Raw genomic sequence first — 25,552 nt, 5'->3', positions numbered from 1 at the left:
AGCTTGTTCGGTTAATCCCACCAACAAGAAGATCGAGGGGGGTTGAAGAGGAATAATTAAGAGCTTGTGGTGTGGAATTAATCCCTCTCATTTCTCTCCAATCCTTAAAATGAAAAAGGTCCAAGTGTGGTATCAACTCGATTGGAAAGAAAATTTGTATCTTTTTGACACGACACACGATCCCGGTCCCTGTCAAACATGGATTCCAATCCCGGGCCGGCCGGTGCAGAAACTAGTGCTGATAGATAGCCGCTTGTGTGTTGCACGCTAGTCCAGGGTGGCAAAAGTGCCTTTATGCATGTGTATGGATGTAATGGCCTAATAGGACACGCACTATCTACATAGCAGATCGAATGGCTAGCCTTTCAAAACTTATAAATCGATTGCAGCCTTTACACTCTCGCCACTCCTTTAGCTTAATTTAGTCACTTTGTATTCCACTCCATTTCGAAGCTGAAAAGTGAAAAAGGCTAGCTTAAAATTACTATATACCTTGTTTCCATACCATGGAAGGTTCATGGTATGAGGGTGGTCTTTCTCTTTACTTTTGTCAGGGCCCGGCGGCCTCAGCAATCAGCTTGCTGTAGTCTCTGACCTAATTTTTGGTGTTTCGTGCTTGGCATTTGTCTCTAACTAGTAGCAGTATATAGATAGAAATAAATAGTGAGCCGAATTTTGGGTTTGTATGTAGGTGGTGGCTGAATATTAGAGATGTGGTTGATAGTGATCATTATAGAAATAAAGGAAAATGATATGGGTACAAAATGATTCTTACAAATTTCTTAAAAAAAACTGATATGTGTGATCATTACAGATGTGATTGATAGTGATCATTATAGAAATAAGGAAAATGATATGGGTACAAAATGATTCTTACAAATTTCTTTAAAAAAAAGGGGGATATATATGTGTGACATATTCTGAGTGCAAGAGGATGAAATTGGTTTACATCTCAGGAGGAGAGAGGATTAGCCTTAAAAAATGGAGTAAGAGGGTGATTACGTACTGTTGGATTAATTTACCTCAACCAGTAACAATGGACCAATCTGAGTAGCGCTAGAGAATCGATGAGAAATTAATAGTGCGCCAACCAGAGAAACATATGCTATCTGGTAGATCGACCTAGCTACTCTTTAATTAATTTGAACTAAGATGATCGATCATTGGAGCAGAATTAAAAGGCACTCTCGATCGTATACGTAGAGTATTCTCAGGACCTAACAACTGCACCAACATGTATATACTCCTACTAGCTAGTAGCTATACTTTACTGAGACGACAGAGTGACATAGCGGTACAGCTAGTACACGATGAATTGATCTATTAATTCTTTCAATTAATCAGAAATGCACGCAGTGGAACAGGAGTACGCACTACGAATATTCCCAACATCGATCAAAGATGCAGATGCAGATGCATATGCAGAGTGCAGAGAGAGTACAGTCGGACAATAAGCTGTAGTATCATCTTATCCTCACAGGTTATGGGAACTGCATTGCCAATTTGCCATGGCCTACATGCATGTAACAGTACAAGTCACCCTAGTGGCCGGCCAGATATGGATGGATGGATCATATATTCGATCGTATCAGTGCTAGCTTTAGTTTGATTGTACAGTTACGGCTGGTGTGGTACAGTATATATGATTATTGGAGGTAGCAAATGCCGACGTCGGATATACTACCTTTATCTCAAAATAAGCTCAATTTTCATCCATCTCATATATACCAATATAAACTCAAAAAACGACGTACTAGAATATCCCTATTTTATTTACTCCATATATAGTTATTTGTTATTTCATCTACTCGCAATACAATTATTTTCTACTTTCATATATAAACTCCGATGCAATAATTACTTTAAAAATGAATTTATTTTGTAACAAATGAAATAAACTAAAATAACTTATTACAGGACAGATGAAGTAGTATAAACATATGGGCTGTGTTTAGTTCCTTCCAAAGTTGAAAGTTTGGGTTGAAATTGGTACGATGTGACTGAAAAGTTGTGTGTGTATGACAGGTTGATGTGATAGAAAAAGTTGAAAGTTTGGATCTAAACACAGCCATGATGTGGTGCAGACGTACGTACGTTTATGGACACCGAATTATTGCATTCATTCGAGGCAGCACGCACGTACGTACTCATAAGAGAATGAAGCTGCTGTGTCGATCTGTGTGTGAAGGCGGAGGGACTGGAGACGCCCATGGGTGGTGGACAGGACAAGCCGCATATGCACATGCGCGCAGTCACGCACGATGGATCCAAGGAAAAATGCATGCATGGAGTAAAGATGGAGGGACACCACCATATATATCGATTGATCGAACTGCCCGTCGACACGTATAGAAGACCGTAGTACCAAGTTTCAGAGCCAAGCTGCAAATTTGCACCTGCTCTGCTGCACCTAGTAGACACTCACCAGCTCACCCCCCCCCCCCCCCCCCCCCGGGCCTCTCACACATGGGGTAGAGCAAATTCCTTCCATACCCCTAAAATGTTAGCCGATCTCTTCTATGTCCCTGAATTTTTTTCTCTCTTATATACCTCTGAATTTTGATTTGGATCTTTTTCATACCCTTGCCGTCAATTGACCGTTAGTTGATCGTTCAACATGTATAGAAAAGTCAGTTCTACCCTTCAATATATGAGGGATATGTAGAAATTTATAAACTATATCGTTGGAAGTATAAAATTTATTGTGTAATTATAGTATTCATAAGTTTGTTGTACATAAATATATATATATATATATATATATATATTAAAAATGTATGTGTACCATTTTTTAAATGATGAACATAGTTTTAGAAAGCATTCCTATATAATATATACAATAGGAAAAAATATATTGAACTACCTACATATACTCTTTTAATGAGTCAAGGGGAATGTTTGATTTTATATATAGTTTATATGGTACTAATTCGGACAATCGGTATAACTGAGTAGGTAATTCAACCTTTTTTCCGTAAAGTGGTTTACTAGTAATCAAGTAGAGGAGAGCAATTAAGAGTACTCTTCCTCCCCAAGCAAAACTGCAGCTACACTCCGATCCTATTCTGCGCCGGCTGGCTCAAAAGTCCCAAGTGGATTCCTTCAAGTAACGAATATTGTTGCAGGGTCGTTCAATGTGCCACTCGAAAGCAACCATTTGAAAGTTGCCATATCAAACAAAAGATAGCCAAAAAGCAGGAGAGCGACACTGCAGTTGAGGGCCGATCGATCGAGAAAATTAACTAAAAGGTAAATTTTACAAATTAAGGTCGCATCACCCACCCACACACTGATGAGATGACTTGGTCGCTAATTAACCCTGCAGAAAGAGCTGCTTCTTATACATTGCATTTGCAGCTAGTGATAGATCAAGCAATTAACTATAGCTAGTGCATGCAACTTTGTTTGACCTTTTCATCTTTCACGAACGTACAACCCAACAAGTGGTAGTTTGTTTTAGACATTAGGATTTGTGTTTTGTTTAAGAAAAGTTAGGTGGCAGATCAAGTGCCAACTTTGCCGAAATGGAGGCACCAATAGCTAGTCAGCCTCTCCAGTTGTCAATTGACTCTTGTTTAATTCTGCGTGGATGGTAAATTAACAACAAAAGAATGTTGATTTTGATTAAAAAGGGAGAGTGCCCACCAATTATATATATATATATATATATATATATATATATATATATATATATATATATATATATATATATATATATATATATATATATATATATATATATATATATATATATATATATATATATATATATATATATATATATATATATAACTTCTGGTGCTCATACTTTTCCGACCAGCAATCTCTCTCTCTCTCTCTCTCATACACACACAGTGGTGTTTAATGAAACACCTGAAGATTTTTTTTCAAGATAAATTAGGTTTAATTATTTTTAGCCTCCAAATGATCCTTAATCTTTGTATACATAGTGTCCATTCTTCATTAGCTAGCAAATTAATAAACCATATATATTTTGCTTAAGTACTTTGAGATCCCTTAATTAACCATGAACATCAAAGAATCTTTTGATGACAAAAATGTTGTTTTTCCAGACAAGCAAAGATTCTGTACCGCATTAAAGCAAAGTACCATGCAACTGCAAAGTAACTTATTAGCTACTACCAGCTGGAAGTTGGATCCTACCGTGCGTTTAGCACTAAACTGATGAATTGTGTGTTAGCTTTTGCCTTTTGCACGTTCACAACTTTTACCTTCTTAATTTGTTTTTAGTCGTCTAACTCACATCACACCTTTCTCCTGCTTGTCATTTCATAAGTGTGTGGGTCGTACAATTCTGCACCGTCGTTTCCTTTTTTTTATTAATAAAAGACACATAGGATGTGTTTAGGGCCTGTTTGGTACAGCTCGAGCTCCTAAATATAGCTCCAAGAGTTGAGTCTGGAGTGGAGTTGTGGAGCTACCTAAACCCAGCTCCACAACTCTAGTACATTTTGTGAGAGAGTTCCACCCAACTCCACTCCCAGTTTTGGTGGAGCTGAAACTGTTTGGCTAAGCTCCAGCTCCATGAAGGGTGGAGCTAGAGCTGGAGCTGTGCCAAACAGGCCCTTAGTTCTTGAAATTGGGAAGAAGTTTGAGGAAAGTTGGTGGTTTGAAAAAAAAAAGTTAGGAGTTTATGTGTGTAGGAAAGTTTTGGATGTGATGTGATGTGATGGAAAATTGGGAGTTGGGGGAAAGTTTGGTGTGAACTAAACAGGGCCATAAATACACACAACCACGCAAGCAAACCACACACTCGCACAACCGTGAGTGTACCCCCCTAACACACGATTCCCTAACATCGCTAAAATCTCATTAAAAGCATATGTATATACTTTTATGGTTATCACAGTTTAAACCTTAGTGAATAATGTCATGCACTCACGACTCTACCCCGTACCATTAGCGCTTCCCACACTACTGTCATTTAATTTCAATCAAACAGTGGGACAAATGTGCTAATTACTCCTATATACTTTCCTTTGAAAAGGTTAATTGTCCTGCTAAAATTCGTTTTTATCCCTTGGTATAAACAAAATTAAATCTTAGTTTTTTTCCCAATTAATTTCTTTGTTTGTACGTGTAGCTAGGGCATTGATGAATAATGCGCCAATTAATCATGCACAAAATATATAATCATCATGCATGCATGTGCCGTTCTGGCAAATTAGTATAGGTACAAAACAAAATTTGGGAGATTAATGAAAACAATATGATTGACGTACATAATTCTCCAGCTAAAATGGGATGTAATGTTGGAAATGAAATAATGAATGAACCTAGGTGTACTTTTCTCAGATTAATTAACAAACAATCTATCTGTACTTTCAGCTCATGGCTGGCACTTGCTGACAAGCTAGGGCGCCATCTAACTATTTTTTTTTTAAGAACTTGACCTAACACAGCGACCAATCGAGAAGCTCAATTTGTTGGATGTATCACTCAACCATATATAGTGCACACATGCATGCATGCACTCAATAAAAAGTTGTTTTGTTTGTACGGACTTAATAAACTAAGATCAACTAGGAGTATAAGCATATATGAGAGACGCAGAACAATGTCTTTAAGTTTGGAATTATAATGTTAGCTTAGCTAGCTAATAGCTAGGTTGTGGTCTTGTGGACCTGTGTTGGTGATAGATGGAGACTAGGCAAGCCAGCTTAAGTCGATCGCACATGACATGAATGTTCCTTTGCTAATTAATTAGTGATTAACTTGCTAGCTTAAGGTTGTACTCATGAGCATATATCTACCTATATCTAATTCGATACCTCTTACTCTCATGTGAACCAGAAAAATCTCATATAGTGAATGATATTGTAGAAAATTAAGATTCCGCAAACCGACTCCAACTCATTTTTTTAATTGCAAATTTTTCAAAAGATGAAAAAGCTACCGCGCACTAAGAAGACTCGAAACAGAGTAAAACTTGATATGTACATATTATACAAAATTATTAAATAAAAACATATTATTTTTTAAAAAAATATCAATAATTACAGCCGTGCAATGTATGGTTTGATGGCTAGTAAAGTTAATTAGGTGGCCGTGTCTATGCATTGTACACAAAGCATCAATATTATTCGAGTGTGATTTGGCGATGGCAACGTAGACGATCACCGATGGACCGAGTCTTTGATTGAGTCTCTGATGAGTGCAAAAGTGGACCGGTTGCCGTGTCGGATCCACGTCAAAGTCCGACCCAGACACGTCAGGCCCATCACACACACGACGCCGACCACTCTCTCTCACTCTCCAATTCATCAATGGAGTATATACATATGCTTGGCTAGCTTCAATTTTATATAAAGCGTGCTCGTCCGTTTCCCAATATCAGTGCAGGCTAGGCGACAACCAAACTACACTCAGCAATTCAGGTCACCCCTCGCTACCTGCACGTACCAAAGTCGCTTACCACCCCAAAATAAATAAATAAAAGACATTACCTGTCGATCGATAAAGGCGTGAAAGCAACAATGTTAATAAAAACAGTCAAATGCATTGGGGAGAAAAAAATGCAAAGTGTGGTAGTGTAAGTGGAAAACAACACTTGCATGTAATGTAGAAAGTAACAAATTGATTAGAAAAAAAAAAGGACAGAGTGTGGTTCATAATTCCACCGGCCAATTTTTGTCATACTTAAAATATGAAAACTAATTCGATATAGCTAGGTACTACCTCCGTTCGAAAAAATTTTCATTTCCGATGATGTATTGAGATACATATTGGAAAATGAAGTTGTTTTAGATGGAAATAGTATAGAGTAAGCCATTTCGCAAAATATGACACAAATATATCATAATATTACATATCCATATTAAAACTAGCATTTATGCCCAAAAATTACAAAAATGCAATACAAGTAGTTGAATGGGCCGTGCTAATGAAATGGATCCTTCTAGGCAAAAATTGAGGTGATCCGTGGAACACCCCTAGAACTGTCACTGGTTAATCTATTATGTGTACACTTGGCAAAACCATTTTAAGGCGTTACCTCCTCTGGGTAGACAAAAGATACCCTAACCAAGACAATTCACATGCCATGGACATCTCAAAGTGCATGACTCACCTCACACTCAAAGTGGCCGTTTTAGATCACTTGCCTTGAGGCAATGTACAAAAATTATGCTACAAATTGGATTTTTCTCCACTACAAATTCCCCTCCATACAACACTCCATCTACCAGAAATGAGCTGTCTCCATATTCAAACACTAGCCTTTTTCCTTTTAACAGATAAAAAACCCAATAATAGCTATTAACTCATCCCTTTATAAAATTTACAAATTACTACTCTCTCTGTTTCACAATATAAGTGATTCTAGCATTTCCCACATTCATATTGATGTTAATGTATCTAGACACCCTCCGTTTCACAATGTAAGTCATTCTAGCATTTTCACATTCATTAACATCAATATGGATGTGAAAATGCTAGAATGACTTACATTGTGAAACGGAGGAAGTACAAATTTATGAAGATTTACAAATTCCACTGTTTAAACAAATACCATGTTCGGCTCCGCCATGGGCCTTCCCCTATATAAACCCCACCAACCCTTTCCCCCATGCCTCATTTCCTTCGCACTCAAAATCTCATCTCCTCTCCTCCGCTTCCCACTCGCCTTCGCGTAGTGATACTAGTAGTAGCCAAGTTTCTTCGAGCGTTGGATCGCGTGGGGGGCTAGGGTTTCGCGGCCATGGAGCAGAGGAACCTGTTCGTGTCGGCGCTCAGCGTCGGGGTCGGCGTGGGGCTCGGGCTCGCGTCGGCGAGGTGGGCAGCTCCGGGGAGCGGCGAGGGCGGCGGCGGCGCGGGGATCGGCGTGGCCGAGCTGGAGGCGGAGCTGAGGCGGCTGGTGGTGGACGGCCGCGAGGGCGACGTCACCTTCGACGAATTCCGCTACTACCTCAGGTTGGTACGGCGAGGATGAGTTTGGTTGGCTTCGCTTCGCGGCGCTGGTGTTTCGTGCGATCCATCGCGGAAAGTTGTGGCGTTTGATTTTTCTTTTCTCTTTTTTTTCTTTCTCGATCTCGATCGCCTTTTTGGGTTGTCGTTATTACGAGAATGATTTGGTTGGACACTTCCTCATCTGATGGCTTTTTTGCTGCAACTCTCTACTGCTACCACCACTAGATGCGTATGCTTTACAGGTCGATGCATCATTTGGTGACTTGGCGTCTCGTGTTCTAAGAAAAAGTTTAAAGTTGAATAGTTTACTAGCTTGTAAATTTTGTTCAAGATTTCTGCCTCTGTTTCTGCTCTGCTCTGCTCTGTATGGATAGCCACTGAAGAGGTACAAGTGTTTGATTTTGCAGCGAGCGGACCAAGGAGGTGCTCATCAGCGCGGCGTTCGTTCACCTGAAGCAAGCGGATTTGTCCAAGCACATCCGCAACCTCTGCGCCGCAAGCCGCGCGATACTGCTCTCTGGCCCAACAGGTTCGTGGATGTTCGCTGCTTGCACTGCACTTCAGACTGGATCACATTGATCTCCGTTTCTTCTCGTGGACACTGTCACCTTGCTAGCTGCTGTTGACTGAATCTGTCCGCAATGTGCGTGCAGAGCCCTACCTGCAGTCCCTAGCGAGAGCTCTGTCGCACTATTACAAGGCACAGTTGCTAATCCTGGATGTCACCGACTTCTCTCTCCGGGTAATAATCTGAAAACTGTTACAGACTTGGACGCTTGATATGATACATGTGATGTTTGCATTCTGAATTTCCCGTTTCTGAATACTGTTGCAGATCCAAAGCAAATATGGGAGCTCCAGCAAAGGCTTGGTGAGTGACAACTTACAACGTCCATACTTCTTTCCTTTGTGATGGAACTGAGAAGCGTGGATAATTTACACAGGATGTTATGGTTGTAGTCTCATGTTTTTAGTAAGGAATAGAATTCCAACATCTCAGTGGCTACCCTCTGTTCTGTTGGTTGGAGTAATTTTTACTTTGGCAAATGAAGATATTGAAAACAGGGTTCCAGGTTGATCTCGCCTGTTGCCCATCTGATTGATCCAGGAAAATAGGCGCAGATCAATACATCATGATCACACACTCGTGTATACTAGCATAGCTCATTATACATATGTTTCTTTTTAATCGGATGATGCTCATGGATATGCTGTTTGACATGTTTCTACAGGCTCAAAGCCAGTCCATTTCTGAGACCACATTTGGGAGGATGTCTGATTTGATTGGATCTTTCACAATATTTCCAAAGAGTGCTGAACCTAGAGGTATCAGTACATTAAATTATTTCGTGCTACTTTGTTTTTATTAAAATAAATTATTTCAGTATTGCTCTAGTGTCTAACTAAAGAAATGAAAATTCCCTACCATGTGCAACTTGTTCTTGTTCTTTTAAAGATTTCTGACATTTCTTGTTCTGTTGTGCATGAAACACTTATGCAGAATCATTGCAACGTCAGACAAGCAGTGCAGATGTGAGGTCCAGGTATATACATGGTTTTTAACTGATCAAATCTGGGATTTGCTGGAAGTATACGGTATCATTTATCCACCCTTGTATTTTCTTCAGAGGATCTGAAGCTTCCAGCAATGCACCTCCACTTCGGAAAAATGCTTCAATGTCTTCTGATATTAGCGACGTTTCCTCACAGTGTTCTGCACATTCAGGTGAACTTTGTTTGGCCATGTCTTCTGCTTCTGTTTTATTCATGTTAATTTTGCGCATGTGCAGTCCATCAAAATGAAATTCAGACGTATGTATGGCCTTCCTACTATATTTGGATCTGCGTTTCAGAAAAAATAGGATCATCTTCAGTAGATATATTATTCCTCTTTGGCACCTTAATATAGTAGAACAGGAGAATAATAATATGCTGAAGAAATTTCTTATGTGTGTTTCCCCCTTTATTTTCCAACTGATGCAGTTTCAGCTAGGCGAACCAGTAGCTGGTGTTTCGATGAGAAAGTTCTGATACAGTCACTTTACAAGGTAATTATACACCCTGACTGAACTTGTCAGATTGTCTCAGATTATGATTTACTTATACTATGCCCACTTTTGTAGGTCATGGTTTCTGTGGCTGAAAATAATCCGGTTATTCTTTACATAAGGGATGTTGACCAGCTCCTTCATAGATCGCAGAGGACTTATTCTTTGTTCCAGAAAATGTTAGCCAAGTTAACTGGACAAGTGTTGATACTTGGCTCCAGATTACTTGATTCAGATAGTGATCACACGGATGTTGATGAGAGAGTTAGTAGCCTATTCCCTTTTCATGTTGATATTAAACCACCGGAAGAGGAGACCCATCTCGACAGTTGGAAAACTCAAATGGAAGAAGACACAAAGAAAATCCAGATTCAAGACAATAGAAACCACATCATAGAGGTACTGTCAGCGAATGATCTAGACTGTGATGATTTGAGCTCAATCTGCCAAGCTGATACTATGGTTCTCAGCAATTACATAGAGGAAATTATTGTCTCGGCAGTCTCGTATCATATGATTCACAACAAGGATCCTGAATACAAAAATGGGAAGCTTGTTCTATCATCTAAAAGGTTCAATCAAATTTGTCTTGATAAGTTGATATTCAGTAAATAATTACTTTCTGTTCTTATTTTCTCAGTACAACTATTTTACAGTTTGTCCCATGGGCTAAGCATTTTCCAAGAAAGTGGCTTTGGTGGGAAAGAGACTCTGAAATTAGAGGTAAATTGTGTATATAAGGTTGCAAGCATATTGTGCAGCTAAATAAATAGTGTGCCAAATTATTAATGAGACTAAGTACAATTCACCTGTTTGCAAAGGATGATCTGAAAGGTGCCACTGGACCCAAAAAGAGCGAGACAGAGAAATCAGCCACAGTGCCACTTAAAGATGGTGATGGTCCATTACCACCACCAAAACCGGTAAGTTTAGTATTCAGTATTTCAGTTCCTTGTGCCCTTTGTTCTACGAATTCATAGCTTGCTACCAAGACTGTAAAGCTACTATTTGTTCTTTGTGACCATTGCAAAGTCTAAAGTTTTAACCCTGTCTGTTCTTCTTACTGAACAGGAAATTCCAGATAACGAGTTTGAGAAGCGCATCAGGCCAGAGGTTATACCAGCCAGTGAGATAGGAGTGACTTTTGATGACATTGGAGCCCTGGCTGACATCAAAGAGTCGCTTCAGGAGCTGGTCATGCTACCTCTTCGACGGCCCGATCTTTTTAAAGGAGGACTTCTTAAGCCTTGCCGGGGAATATTGTTGTTCGGGCCACCGGGAACAGGGAAGACAATGCTTGCAAAGGCTATAGCCAATGACGCTGGTGCCAGCTTCATCAATGTCTCGATGTCCACCATCACATCGAAGTGGTTCGGGGAGGACGAGAAAAACGTCCGAGCATTGTTCAGTTTGGCTGCTAAGGTTGCTCCTACAATCATTTTTGTGGATGAGGTGGACAGTATGTTAGGACAGCGCGCTCGATGCGGTGAACATGAGGCGATGCGGAAGATCAAGAATGAGTTCATGAGTCACTGGGATGGTCTCCTGTCAAAATCGGGTGAAAGAATCCTTGTTCTTGCTGCTACAAATAGACCCTTTGATCTTGATGAAGCCATCATTAGGAGATTTGAGCGCAGGTTTGTTCGGATGCTCCATTATTTCAAGGAATAATAGATATAACCTGCTGTTGCATGATGAGATGCTAATTCGTTTCCCTTATTTGGTTGAACAGAATCATGGTTGGCCTTCCAACTCTAGATAGCAGAGAGCTGATCTTAAGGACACTATTGTCAAAAGAGAAGGTTGCTGAAGATATTGATTACAAGGAGCTTGCAACAATGACCGAAGGATACAGTGGAAGCGACCTTAAGGTTTGTGGATTGCTTTGAACCTGAGTTCGTAGTAAGCTTCTGTGTTGATAGAATCTGAATGTATGACTGAAACTTTGTGCCTTTTTTTGGGTACCAGAATCTTTGTGTGACAGCTGCTTACCGCCCTGTTAGGGAGCTCCTCAAGAGAGAACGAGAAAAGGAGATGGTAAGATTGTAACTCCCCTAATGCTCAAATTTGAAGTTTGGACTTGACTGCTCAATAGTCGATTCTGAACAATCACCTCGTGCTCAACTTGAGCATACCTGTCTAATAATACATCTTTTCATTCCTCAGGAAAGAAGGGCAAACGAGGCAAAAGAGAAGGCGGCTACGGCAGAGAATTCAGAAAGTCCTGAAAGTAAAAAGGAGAAGGAGAATTCAGAAAATCCAGAAAGTAAGGAGAAGGAGAAGGAGAGGAAGGAGAATTCAGAAAACAAAGAAGAGAAAACAGAAAACAAGCAGGATAACTCAAAGGCTGAAGGTGGAACTGAAGGGACAATTGACCTCAGGCCACTGACGATGGAAGACTTGAGGCAGGCAAAGAATCAAGTGAGTTTGCTGCAGTCCTGTCCTGACTAACATGTATAATTACATAGAATTAGTGACAATGAACGTTTGTTCGACGATGCAGGTTGCTGCGAGCTTCGCCACCGAGGGTGCTGTAATGAATGAGCTGAAGCAATGGAACGACCTATACGGAGAAGGTGGCTCCAGGAAGAAGCAGCAGCTGACGTACTTCTTGTAGAAATCATGCAAGCTTGGTCCCAGGAAGGCCAGGATTGCCTGCGGCTGTGGAGAAGAGGAATTCAGTGGAGTAGAGCACGAGTTTGGTAGTGGGAAAGGATTCTCTTCGTTTGTTAGTCTGTACTTGGATTGATTAAGCGGTTTATATTGTAATCATTCATCTATAAGTAATTTTAGCTTGGCTGTTGCGATGTAAAGCTTCAGTTAGTTTAGCCATAGAAAGCTGTGATGTAAATTCTTACATATGTTCGATGCGTAGTATAGTAAATTTTTATAGTCAATCACTGGGAAATACCTCCGATATGGTTCAGTTCTCAGTTCTCCCAGTAGCCATTAGGTTCGACGAGAATGTCAAGCCATTAGGTTTGATTTTTCACTTTTCGTGTATTATAATTTATTAGGATTAACCAGTCTCTGATCTTTAACATTCATATGCAGTGCGATTATTAATACAGTGATTTTATTAATAACGGATGAAATGGAATCATGAATCACCTGATCACCACAAAACACACAACCCAATATGGCAAATGAATAGAAATCTATAACTAAGTGCAATATGCTCCTCCCAGGATGGCATGTACTTCTACTTGCTAATGTCGCAAAAGAAATCCGTCTTACAAAAAAGTTTGGTTTTTGCAAGATTGGTAACCAGATTGCATGATTCTTTCCGAGGGCAAACTTGGTCTGAACAGCACGGGGAAAAGCTGTCCATCCATAGGTCCCTCGTTTGCTTGATGCTCTCGCAGGGAGGAGCAATCATCAATTACTTCACTCATAAACACCAGACGAGAGAGATCTCGCTATGTCAAGAAAGATGTAACCGTGTCTACAGATGTAATGGAACCATAAACCAATCACACATCCACGAATTCACGGCCTCTGTTCCTTCCTATGCGAAGATAAAGATTTGTTAGAGAGGCCTCAACCATGGAGTGCACACACCTCTCTGCTGGGATCTTCGCGAGATCAACCCCAAAAAAGAACAACATTCGAATCTTTTCGATTAGATGATGTCGCAAACGAGATCCCGATCTGCAACACTAGTGACATAGCGATGCAAAGGATTTGGGAGCCATATGCAGATGGGTATCCGAGGGGTAAACTTGGACAATACCGCACGTAGGAAAGCAGTTCATCCCCAGGTCCCTCGTTAACCAAACCAAATCGCCCAAATGAAGAGAAAACAGAATCAGATCTGGCAAAAAAAAACAAACAAACACAGAGAAAGAGAGAGACTTGAACGGATGCTCAGCGAATACGAACCAATGGTAAAGGTAAACATCATATCACCATCAGCGGCGATCGATATAAGAACCAAACTCTCTTCATCGCACCCAAAATATCATAGACCCACGGAGAGACAGAGAGCTAAAAAACCGAAACGCGGAAGGGAAGAGATGAAGACGGCTACAGCGGCGGCGGCGGCGGCGGCGATGGTGCTACGGGCTTGGGATCTAGGGTTTGGGAGTTGGGGGTGGATCCTATAAATAGAGGAAGGGGATGACGGTTTTTTTTATTTTTAATTTTTTTTATTAAAAGTTTTACAAAAATAATTTTTCATTTTGAAAATTGACAGAAGTGGTCGCCTACCGCCCTCTGGGAGGGCGATTTTTAAAAATCGCCATCCCAGAGGGCGGCGAAAGTGACGTGGCAGACGGCCGTTCGCTCTCGGGCGACGGCCGTCAACGAAATTTGCAGGCGGCCCCCTTGCCGCCCTCCGCTACGGCGATTTTGTACTGTGCGGGGGGCCGCCTGCAAATGGGCGGCGGGGGGCCTGGAATTTTGCAGGCGGCCCCCTTGCCGCCCTGGGGGAGGGCGATTTTATACTGTGCTTTATATTTTTGTATAAATATCAATAGTTATCAAATCTTTTTATATTAAAAACTATACAAGATTAAAATCTCCAAGACTGGTAAAATACAATTTTATTATTTTTAGGGCCTATTTGGAATGTTACCGTACAAATATTTTGTTAGTGCCAAAATATAAGCAAGTTTTGCCACTACCAAATATTTGGTAAGGTAAAATTGCATTTGATCATATTTGGTTTGCTGCCAAAATGTAAAATTGTAGTGAAGAATGTTCTACATAATCTCAAATCTAGATTACGTATTACCAATGAATAGGCTTCAATCGAAATCAAACACAAGTACTATTCAAATTACCAAAATATTGGTAGGGCATGTTTTTGGTAGCAATCCAAATAGGCCCTTAGTCTTACGCATACAAAAAATCACCACCATAATTAAACATTGTAATGATAAGATAGATAAGAAGTGCCATCGATACACGGTACAAATTTGTCGATCCCGACGAATCAAGCATGCGGTCACCTATCGGCCCCTTCTAGGTCGGTCAGAATGCATTGCATTCTCGTGGTCCTTCAATCGTTGATACTCTACTTGTGTTTCTGACTCTGTTATCTTCTGGCCATGATATGATGGAGTGACATTGTCGATCCATCGAGTAAATCCACCCATCCTTGGATTGCCCTGTAAAAATAGTAATGTTATTCAGTTTGGGTAGTAATTTTGTGCAAATCATAGCGGATTTTGTAAATGGTTAGACATACAACGAAATCGTTGTCTACATTGGGGCAGACAAAATATCTCCTTCGAAATGTTTGTTCAGCAAAGGATGTAGCCACCTGCCAGCGATCTCTGCACCCACACTTTGGACGCTCGGACCATTTAGGTAACCCTAATGGATTGTTCCTCCAGTCTAAGCTTGCAATTTCCACCCGACGTTCGTACTCCATCCAAGCATGAATGAACTGTATGGTCGGTTCAGGTTGCGTTATCGGCCCGCCACTTGAAGTAACTCTGACTGTGTCAATCCATTGTACGAATTGACATTTCCTTACATCCTCCTATGTACATCCATTTTGGGATAGTTAAGTTAGTGATAGTACTGAGGAGTGATGAAAAGAATAGTTGTAATTACCACGAAATCATCGTCGACAATGTTTGGACACACGAAACACCTTTGTCCTCGAGTTCTGTGCCTTACGGACCTTATGACCTGACAACGGTCACCACAACGACACTCCGGACGCTCACGCCACGTGGGGAGTCCTAGGGGATTTACGTGCCATTCTAAAGCCTCAGCAGCAATTCGACGTTCATGCTCATCCTTCCGCCTTAGGTAGTTCGATCTTGTTTCACTACGTGGGTAAGCACGGGTTCCGTCGTTTTGTGGGTTCTCCATGTCTACCCACTCGATGAAGTTGCACATTGGACGATATGTCTGCGTAAGATGTTACAATTGTGTACGAAGAAGTTAGTTTTTTTATCTATTTGAACTTCGAATAGATGAAGCATACCTGATCAAAGTTCGCGCATTGGAAGAATCTCCTGCCCCGAGTTTGTATCATGAGGGAAGACTTGAGTATGCATCCATCCCCACAATCGCACAAAGGACGGTCACACCATGGTGGAAACCAACCAGCAAAAGGATCGCTTCGCCAGTTGAGACGCTCAAGGAATGGCGCTTCCATTTTCGTGTGTTGTGTGCTAGTGGGAAAGAAGATATGAAGAGGTTGCCTTCAGATTGTCAATTATATAGCGTCGTTTTCATTGCAATATATGTGAACTCAATGAGATACATTATTCATTAGATGTGACAAGACCATCACGCGTGGGCGTGATTCACTTTATGTCAACAGGCAGCGCCGAAAGTTGATAGTGACAACTCGAGCTGCCGCTTTTCATGTGTGCTGTTATGGACTGTGCACGCTACTGGATCTGACACTACCGTGAAGCGCCGAAAGTGTGTTGTCGTGAGCATAAGTTGTTCTAGCACCATATGAATGAAAAGAACTATGTAGACGAGACAAACACAAGTAGTACTGCAGTAGTAATAGCAAAAGTAGTACTGCTTTACAAGTTTGTAAGCCAAAAGAAACGGTCACATAAGGACTGAAGAGGTAGAACACTACTGACGAGGCCTCTTACCCCTGTCCCTCCTACCCTGCGCCCTAATGTGCCCCTGGGAGTACGTGAGTCGGTCCGGGGGTACGGCACGGCCAACCCGTCCTGCCTGTACAGGTGTGACCTCTGGCTGCTCCTGAGTGTGCGCCTCTGGAGCTCCTCCAAGCTGAGAGGAGCCTAGTACGTCGTGGTGGTGTGCACCGTGCAAGTCGTCGTCGTAGAACTGGCTAGTAGGACCAGTCCTACCGGCGTGAGACGAAGAGGCCCCAGTACCGAAGATCCCGGCTGCAAATCTTGCTGGACAAGGACCATCAGTTTCATACAGGTATTTAATAGTATTAATAAAAAGTAAAGTACCGTGTGGGCGAGGGATCGACGCTCCGTGAGAGGAAGAGCTGGTGAACGCGCCCGAAGAGGTGGCGAACGCCCCTGCGGAGCTCGCGGAAGCGCCGGTCGTGCCTGCGAACGCGCTCGAAGGCAGACGAGGTCCTGCGATGAGGAAACGTGCAGTTAAAACATGGTGACATATTCGTGCAAAAGCTGAAACAAAAATGAACTAATCTCTGGGCTGAACTGTACCGTGCGAAACCGGTGCTGTAGGTCGCACTGCTCCGAAGCTAGGGGCGCTCGAAGGCAAACGAGGTCCTGCGAGGATGGAACATCAAGTTACGACGGGGTGATGTTTTCGTACAAAAACAGAAACAAAACTTAAGAAACCTCTGGGCTGATCAGTACCGTGCGAAACAGGTGCCGTAGGTCGAGGTCCTGCTCCGACGGTAGGCGCGCGAGGCCGTGGTTGTACCGGACCAGCTGGAGGTACGACGTCCACGGCGCTGCGACAGGAGAAGACGCGCATGACCGCACGCATCTTCTCCTGCATCCGGTCGAAGGTCACCCTCTGCTCAACATCAATCAAGTGCAAACCTCTGTTCAACCTCACTTGGACTGCGGTGATATCGGCACTGATATCCCATGCGGCATCAGCTTATGCAAGATGGAAATAAAAAATTCAGTAGTTGTCCTATATTATGCAAGATAAATGAAATAATTGTAAGAACTAATACAAATTCGACGTACCCCCACGAAGTAGTCTCGGTCACGGTGCGTGGGATACGCGTCCGTGACAGCGGCAACGTGCGGCTCTGGGGCGTCTGGAGTGAAGGTCACACGCGCACGAGTGCGAGGAAGGTACCAGCGAAGGTAGTCACGGTAGTTCTCCTCCGTGTGTGGGAAGAGCTCGTTGATCACCTCCTCTGTAGCTAACACCCAGTCGTCAACGTACTGCTGTACACGTGGAGCCCAAAGTGCGCCTGCTAGCTGTCCCCGTCGAGTCAACCTGTGAAGAGAGGTAAATTATATGGCTCGATGAAGTAATTATCATAAAAATTTAGAAATGAACAATCCGAACTCACGAGTGGTCAGCAGGGAGGACGGTCGGCTGCACGTTGCCCGGAAACACCTGCCTAAGTCCGAACTGTCTCATCACACGCTGCGGGCAGTGAGGCTCAACGAAAATGTCGAACACCATCGGCAGGATGGTGAGCCAGTAAGCCTGGTCGCGTGTGCACAAGGACGAAAGTCCTAGCGGTGCTCTCGCAGCGACGGCCTCTTCTGTGTACGGCTCCCAGATGACGTCGCTCGGCTGGAGACGGTCAAACTCGAACACGAAGTCCGGGTAACCTCGTCTCACCTGGACGTGAGCGTAACGACGCTGCAATAAACATGATCGGAATTAGACATGTTATGTGAAGAAAAAAAAGAAGACGACTGATAAACTTATAACGCAGCGAAGTTGCACTAACCCCACGTCGACACCAGTAAGTCCCCATCGTGGGACCGTCCTCTGGCCACTGCGCACTGCGACCAACCCCGTAGGGTGCGCTGTCCACCACTGGTCGACCTATGGCAAACCTCTCGGCTGCCCAAAGCTGAAGCAACATAGGGCAGCCAGCGATGATCGCTCCCGCGTCAGTCTTCGTGCACGCCTCACAGAGGGCACGGTACGTGGCTGCTAGCACGGCAGAACCCCAGCTCCACTGCGGCACGTCCTGTGGCTGAGCATCCGCGATGGACCGTGCGTAGTGGACCAGCCGGAAGTCCACAGCGTGCCCGTGGGTGCTAGTGAACATCACCCACCCGAACAACCACAACAGGTACGCCTCAAGGGAGCGTCGGACCGAGTAATCATCAGCGTCAGGGTGTAGAAGGTCCGCCTACAATTAAGAATGAAATGTTAGTACAAAACACTCTGTTGATCGCAAATAAGCATGTATGATAATAACAACTTATTTACTTACAGTGAACTGGAGCAACCAAGCCTTGCTAGGCCCGACTGTAGAGTACGGAGGAAGGGTGTTGGCCGGTCCTAGGTATGGAAGGCGCATCACCTGCTCGAAGCGCGCAGTGATATCCTCCTTCCACCCAAAAACACCGTCCACGGGACCAACTGGTGCTCCCGCCAGCGGTAGCCCGAGCAGGTACGACACGTCCTGCAGTGTCGGAGCCATCTCCCCACAGGGAAGGTGGAACGTGTGCGTCTCAGGTCTCCAGCGGTCTACCAGAGCGGCAAGGAGTGACCGGTCTGCATCCCACCGCTTCGCTGGGTCACGGTCGTCCGCCGCCGCCTCAACAAGCCTACAAAGTGGTAGAAGGCCTGCCGCACGCAACCTGTATAGAGCAAACTTCAAATATAAGTACAACACAAAGCAAAGTTGAGTTGAAATGTGAACATACGCGTACCAAGGAACGTGACGGGGGTCGACACGCAACCACTCGCGCGACGTGCGTGGACGGAAGGTGCCGAGCTGTGCACCCTCGACTGCTGACAGGAACGAGCGGTGGTTCCTGTCAATCTCACGGTTCAACAGCGCCGGTGTGTCGTACGCCATACCTGCATCAAATAGATTGATCAGAAACATATAAATAATTAGCTCAACATAAGTAATAAATGTTCATAAGCGAATTACTAACACATATTAAACAAGAGTACAAACAAACAAAAGTGTCACCATACGGAATATTTCTGATTACAACAATAACTGCAGTTACACGATATGAGTACTTAGTCCGAACACTCATCACGATAACATTATGATACAACACCGAATAGTTCGCAATACTACTAGTACAACAATAGTCGGAGGTACTCATTACAACAACATTCAATTGAAATTACACGATAGAAGTATTTAGTCCGAACACTCATCACATCACAACAGCATTTTATTTCCTAAATCGATAGCATTGTTACACCATGTAATCGCCTGCTGCGCGACGACGCCTTGGCCGTGCGCGCCTGCTTGTTGTTCCTTCACCAGGTGGTCGCCTACCATCACTTGAATGTCCAGATGGACTAGCATCTGCGCCGCTTGGAACTTCTGCATTCTTCGGGCATTTCTTGTAAGTATGGCCGCGCAGATCACACTTGCTGCAGCGTAAAGTCCTCCCACCTGCTTCTGACTCATCCATATCATTTCTGATGCGTCTAGTTTGGCGTCGACCCTTTTTCACCCTTAACTTAGATGGATCTGGAACATAAAAAACTTGGGCACTCAGCGTTGTGTAAGATCCTGAGATCCCGAACCCATATATCTCCTCACTCCATGTATGAAAGATTGCTTCTTTCCTGAAATAATTTGAGACGTACACATTGGGAGATATGCCACAATCACCGGCAGCAGCAAGAACGTGTGAGCAAGGAAGGTGATGAAGCTTCGGCTTCATACAACTGCAAGTACATCCACCATCCGCCTTCAAGACACATTCCTGCACGGCTTGCTTGCGATAGATACCACGCCTGCTCCTATCAACACACATTATTTCATAACGATGCACTTGTGTGCCTTGAGCAACAACTCTATGTCTCCGTGCCTTTTTGATTTTATCTTCCATGTACTTTGTCACTACGTTGCCAAACACTATGTTGTTATCGGCCATGGACGGACCAATTTTCTTGTATCAATCCCTAAAGTACGCTTGCGTGCCGTGAAGGATGAATTCAACAATAGCAACCAATGGAAGTACCCGAACTCCTCGCATTACCCAGTTGTACACCTCTGCCAAATTGGTTGTCATTATGCCATACCGAGATCCATCGGTGTCGAACAATAGAGACCACTTCTCCTTAGGCTCATTCTCAATCCACTGAGTGAAATTTCTGATGGACGACCCTGACCTCCTTCTCATTGTTGGTGGGTCATCATGTAATGCACCAAGAGGTATGGGAGGCTCGTCACCTTCAACTTGTGGTCTGCGAGATTGCTCATCTGTTTGCTTCGTTGTCAACTCATCCAACTTGTCCCACAACTCATTAAATTTCTTCTCTTGGTTCTGTGCACAGAGCCTCTTAAAGAGCTCCATAAGATGCTTGTTCTTGAATTGCTTGTAGAAATTTGCACCCATGTGACGCATGCACCACCGACTCCGAACATCAGGCCACTTAGCTGGAAGTCCCTTCTCATCCCAACCATTCTGCAAGTAGTCAATAGCCCGCAACATACCCGCATGACGATCATGTATAAGGCAAACGTTGGGCCTCATACGCACCACTGCAATGTGCACTCTCTCTAGGAACCAGTACCAGCTTTCAGTGTTCTCACTCTCTACAAATGCAAAAGCCATAGGTAGAACCTGGTTGTTCCCATCACACCCAATTGCTGTCAATATCTGACCTCAGTATTTACCTGTCATAAAAGTTCCATCTATGCATAGAACAGGTCGACAATGCACAAAAGCATTGATGCAAGCACCCAATGAGAAAAAGGCTCTTTGCAGCACACTATTTGTTCGATCATCAACCGATGTAAATGTATGTAGGTCATAGTAAGTATTATTATTCCTCTGGGCAATGGTGGCTAACAAACGAGGCAAATTATCATAAGAAGCTTCAAATGTGCCATACCTCATCTCAATAATCTTTTGTTTGGCTCTCCAGGCCTTTGCATAGCTTATGGTGTACTTGAATTTTTTCTCGATGTGCCTAATAATTGATTTTGGTTCAAAGCCAATGTTACCAACAACACTGCTGTACATCTCACTTGCCACAAAAGCTGAAGTGATGTTTCGGTGATACTTCTCCACCCCTTGTAAGTAGCACTTGTGCTCGGTCACAATGCTAACTTTCCAATAATCATTCCATTTACCCTTATATGCATGGACACGCCACGGACAATCTTCCTTCATGCACCTCACTTCATACACATAATTTGTTGACTTGACCACCCTAAACTCTCTCTGCAAGGAAACTGCCCAATGCTTCACCGCCTCCTTCATCTCATCCTTATGAGCATACCTTGCACCCTCAATTACCTCGTTCTCCTTATACTCCCAGGGTACATGATCACCCTCTGATATAACAAGTCCAGAGAAGTCCTCATTTGCCCAATCAGTGGCCATTACATCACCTTCCTCATCGGATGATGCGTCGTCGTCCGCTTCCTCATTATCCGAATCTTCCCTCTCCATTTCATCAACAATTATACCGACTCTCTCCCCCTCATCCGCCATGCCCATGGCCTGCTCCTCCCTTGGTTGATTTTCCTCATTTTGCATCGATGGTCCAACAACATCCCCTGCATTGATAGGACCCTCTACATCTTCGGTTTGCATTGAAACATTTATATCTTTCTCTTGTACCGACACAAATATAACGAGGGGCCATGACCGTTCAAAAGCCATTTCCACATACCGTCTCCAAGCAGCAGTGCTGTCCATCGGCATTAGTTCCCAAAAATAACCTTCTGTTGCACGACTCACTACAACTGATACTGACATTGTGTAGACTTCTTGGTCTATTCTAAATCCTCTTAACAACCAACTATAAATTGACTGAAATGTTCTCTCCGCAGGCCTATCGATGCCCTTAGATGTCATTACAAATTCTGACAGATCAACACCATCTGGACCAAATCTAATATTTCCTTCACCGTGAACTATCTGAAATGTGACCTTATTTGACATTGTGCCTGATGAAAACAATAACTGCGTTAACCTCGCATTTCTGTACTACGCCCTAAGTTACATTCTCTACAATATTGTTCTCCAAAATTCTAAAAGTAGGTTACATTCTCCAAATCAAACTATACTACATCTTACAATTAACACTACTGTCTATGTCTCAATTCATACTATTATATTCTATGCTCTGGATCTACACATATGTGCTGTGTGCTAGAGATATGCTAAAATATATGGAACTAAAACTAAAACGCAATATATATACTCAAACATAACATATTAGTACAAATGCAAAAGATGTATGGGAGCAAACCTGTGATGAAGTGAGCGAACCAGCAGGGCTTTGCCGCTCCCCTTCTGCTGCCCTCCCCTCTCTCTCTTTCGTTTTTTTTGGATTTTTAGTGAATATAATGAAATTTCAGAGAGGGGGGACTGGGCTTTATAGGGGGGAGGCAAAAATCGCCCTCCCCCAGAGCGGCAAGGGGGCCGCCTGCAAAATTCCATGCCCCCTCGCCGCCCATTTGCAGGCGGCCCCCCGCACAGTACAAAATCGCCCTCCCCCAGGGCGGCAAGGGGGCCGCCTGCAAAATTCCATGCCCCCTCGCCGCCCATTTGCAGGCGGCCCCCCCGCACAGTACAAAATCGCCCTAGCGGAGGGCGGCAAGGGGGCCGCCTGCAAATTTCGTTGACGGTCGTCGCCCGAGAGCGAACGGCCGTCTGCCACGTCATTTTCGCCGCCCTCTGGGATGGCGATTTTTAAAAATCGCCCTCCCAGAGGGCGGTAGGCGACTACTTCCGCCAATTTTCAAAATGGAAAATTATTTTTGTAAAACTTTTAATAAAAAAAAATAAAAATAAAAAAAATTCGGGGATGACGGGAGCGCAGAAAGGGGAACGCGGCCCGCTAGATCAGATGGGCCGGTTTGTTGTTGTGTTGGGCTCCGGTAAGAAGGCCTACTACTATTGGATCGACAAGCGTTCAGCCCGCGTACCAGCTGCTTCTGCCGCAACGCGAATGTCACAGTGACTGCCCCAGCGCGGTGCGTGGGCTGCTGCTACGGTATCTTGCGCGACAATGCGAACAAGAGCCCAAGACACTGCGACTAGACGTCGTCTCACGGAAAAGAAGCTACAGTACTATCTGCGGTCTGATGCTTCCTTCCTTTCAACATGTTTTTGCCACCTCCCTCCGTTCTAAAATATATTTTCTCCGTCTCTAAATATTTCATCTCGTTGACTTTTTTAAACATGTTTGATCGTTTATCTTATTAAAAAAATTAAAGTAATTATTAATTTTTTTCTATCATTTGATTCATTTTTAAATATACTTTTATATATACATATATAAATAAGACTAACGGTCAAACATATTTAGGAAAATAATTTTAGTTAGATGGAACATATCCTAGGACTATATATCTAAACAGATCTGTCCAAATTTATAGTATTAAGACGTGTCTTACGCAACCAAACTTTCTTATATATTAGGATAGAGGAAGTAACATTTAGAATTTATTAAAAATATAACAGCTTATCCAATAACATTTTCTTTCTAACCAATTATGAACCTTCACTATTCAATTTTTTTCACCGACTTTCATTTCTCCATTATTCACAGCCTTTCCACATTTAATTTTATCTATTTTTTAATAATTATGTTATATTCCGTGACGGATGTAGTAACAAATTGGAGTAGTACAAACCAGTCCTGTATCAGTCGGTATCGATGGTAAAAAGCTCGTTGGCGTTTCAAGGAGCGGTCACATCAATCTGCCATTTCACTTACAATTTGTCCCTCGCTGAATTTTCATGTTTGAGTGTGTTCAGTTCTAAAATTAAAAGTTTGGTTGAAATTGAAACGATGTGATGGAAAAGTTATAAGTTTGTGTATGTAGAAAAGTTTCGATGGGATGAAAAAGTTAGAAATTTTAAAAAAAAAGCTTGGAACTAAACTCGGCCTTTTTCTATGCTCTCCTGCATATCTTCCCAAATGCATGCATGCGCAAATGCGCTACACGGGTATCAGATAGGCAGCGGTTAACTGAAAGCCACAAAATTTGACTAGACGATGTTGCTGCTGAGTTTCTCTTTTGTTTTGCTACCTGACTGCCTCCCTACCTAACTCGTCTAGTTGTTTCTTTAATTTTGCCCGTAATAGTTTTATCAACAACTCCTATTTTTTATCATTTTGAGCTACTTAGTCAATCTTTCAGTTAAGTTTGCACCGAGCCGCAGTGTAAAGCCAGTGTGATTGCACGCTTCCAAGACAAACTAAGGAAATGATAAGAAGTGTGTCGATTGTTGGAACCGATTCCCATTATTTGAGCGGGGTCCAGATGGAGAGGGCCTCATCGTTTAACATATTCATATGCTTATCAGCCAAAATTTAAATTTTTAACGTTAAATTTGGAGCTTATTTTGGGGTTTTTTCATCAAAGTTTACTTTTCAGCCTTTGCTTTTAAATCGCTAAAAACACATATATAAAAATTTTATTCACAAATTGATTTTTATTTGCGAATATGCCATTTGACATATTCAGAAAATAGGCCAAACGATGAGGCTGATAGTGTTGCTGAATGATGTTCATCGGCGTAGGATGCTGTCACCTTGAGCTAGCCGAGGTCATTATCCAAACACCTTGAGCTAACTGACGGGATGGCCGCTGGGGACACATTTTGGACCCTTCCCATCATTCTTACTCAAACACTTTGCCTAAAAACGCCCAGTACTTTACCTGGCGCTCTCAGTTATAGGGCTGAAACCGGATCGAATTATATCTGATCCGATTCGCTTTGAACCTATCCAAATTAAGGATATGGTATGGGTTTTACAAATCCAGTGCATATGAATGCGGATGTGAATAGGATGGTGCGGATATAGTATATGATATTTCTATCGAATTATCTGGTAGACCGATTGTCTGATAATCCAAAATTATTAACTGGTGTAACCACTCTATTTATTACATATAACATGAGTCGGCCTAACCTAACTTATCAATTAACTTAGACTCATTTGTTCGAGGCTTTTGCCGTCTCCTCTCAGAGCATTCACAATATTAGGAAAAAGCA

General features: G+C 42.7%; 1 protein-coding gene, 1 long non-coding RNA gene and 1 other non-coding gene across 3 annotated transcripts; 1 reads left to right on the top strand and 2 right to left on the bottom strand.

The window, feature by feature from the left end:
* The first annotated feature begins 7,590 nt into the window (after positions 1–7,590).
* LOC4339748 (uncharacterized) lies at positions 7,591–13,024 on the top strand. Its single transcript, XM_015784716.3, has 16 exons — positions 7,591–7,932; positions 8,337–8,458; positions 8,583–8,671; positions 8,765–8,800; positions 9,162–9,255; positions 9,431–9,473; positions 9,558–9,655; positions 9,913–9,977; positions 10,053–10,549; positions 10,634–10,700; positions 10,799–10,900; positions 11,049–11,614; positions 11,710–11,848; positions 11,946–12,014; positions 12,144–12,398; positions 12,481–13,024. Exons 1-16 carry the CDS (start codon positions 7,721–7,723, stop codon positions 12,592–12,594), a joined length of 2,568 nt encoding a protein of 855 aa, XP_015640202.1. The 5' UTR covers positions 7,591–7,720; the 3' UTR covers positions 12,595–13,024.
* Positions 13,025–13,406: 382 nt separating this feature from the next.
* Positions 13,407–13,560, bottom strand: LOC112939127 (small nucleolar RNA snoR145). Its single transcript, XR_003242669.1, has one exon. It is a non-coding gene; the product is annotated as a small nucleolar RNA snoR145 (small nucleolar RNA).
* Positions 13,561–16,888: 3,328 nt separating this feature from the next.
* On the bottom strand, positions 16,889–17,424 carry LOC136356453 (uncharacterized). Its single transcript, XR_010741277.1, has 3 exons — positions 17,261–17,424; positions 17,105–17,170; positions 16,889–17,014 (listed from the first exon to the last, which is right to left on the bottom strand). It is a non-coding gene; the product is annotated as an uncharacterized lncRNA (long non-coding RNA).
* Positions 17,425–25,552: the final 8,128 nt, after the last annotated feature.

The sequence above is a fragment of the Oryza sativa genome, chromosome 5 (genome assembly GCF_034140825.1).
Source record: "Oryza sativa Japonica Group chromosome 5, ASM3414082v1".
Lineage (NCBI taxonomy): Eukaryota > Viridiplantae > Streptophyta > Magnoliopsida > Poales > Poaceae > Oryza > Oryza sativa.
Note: the sequence above shows the minus strand (reverse complement) of the source record. Positions and strands in the feature narration are given on the sequence as shown.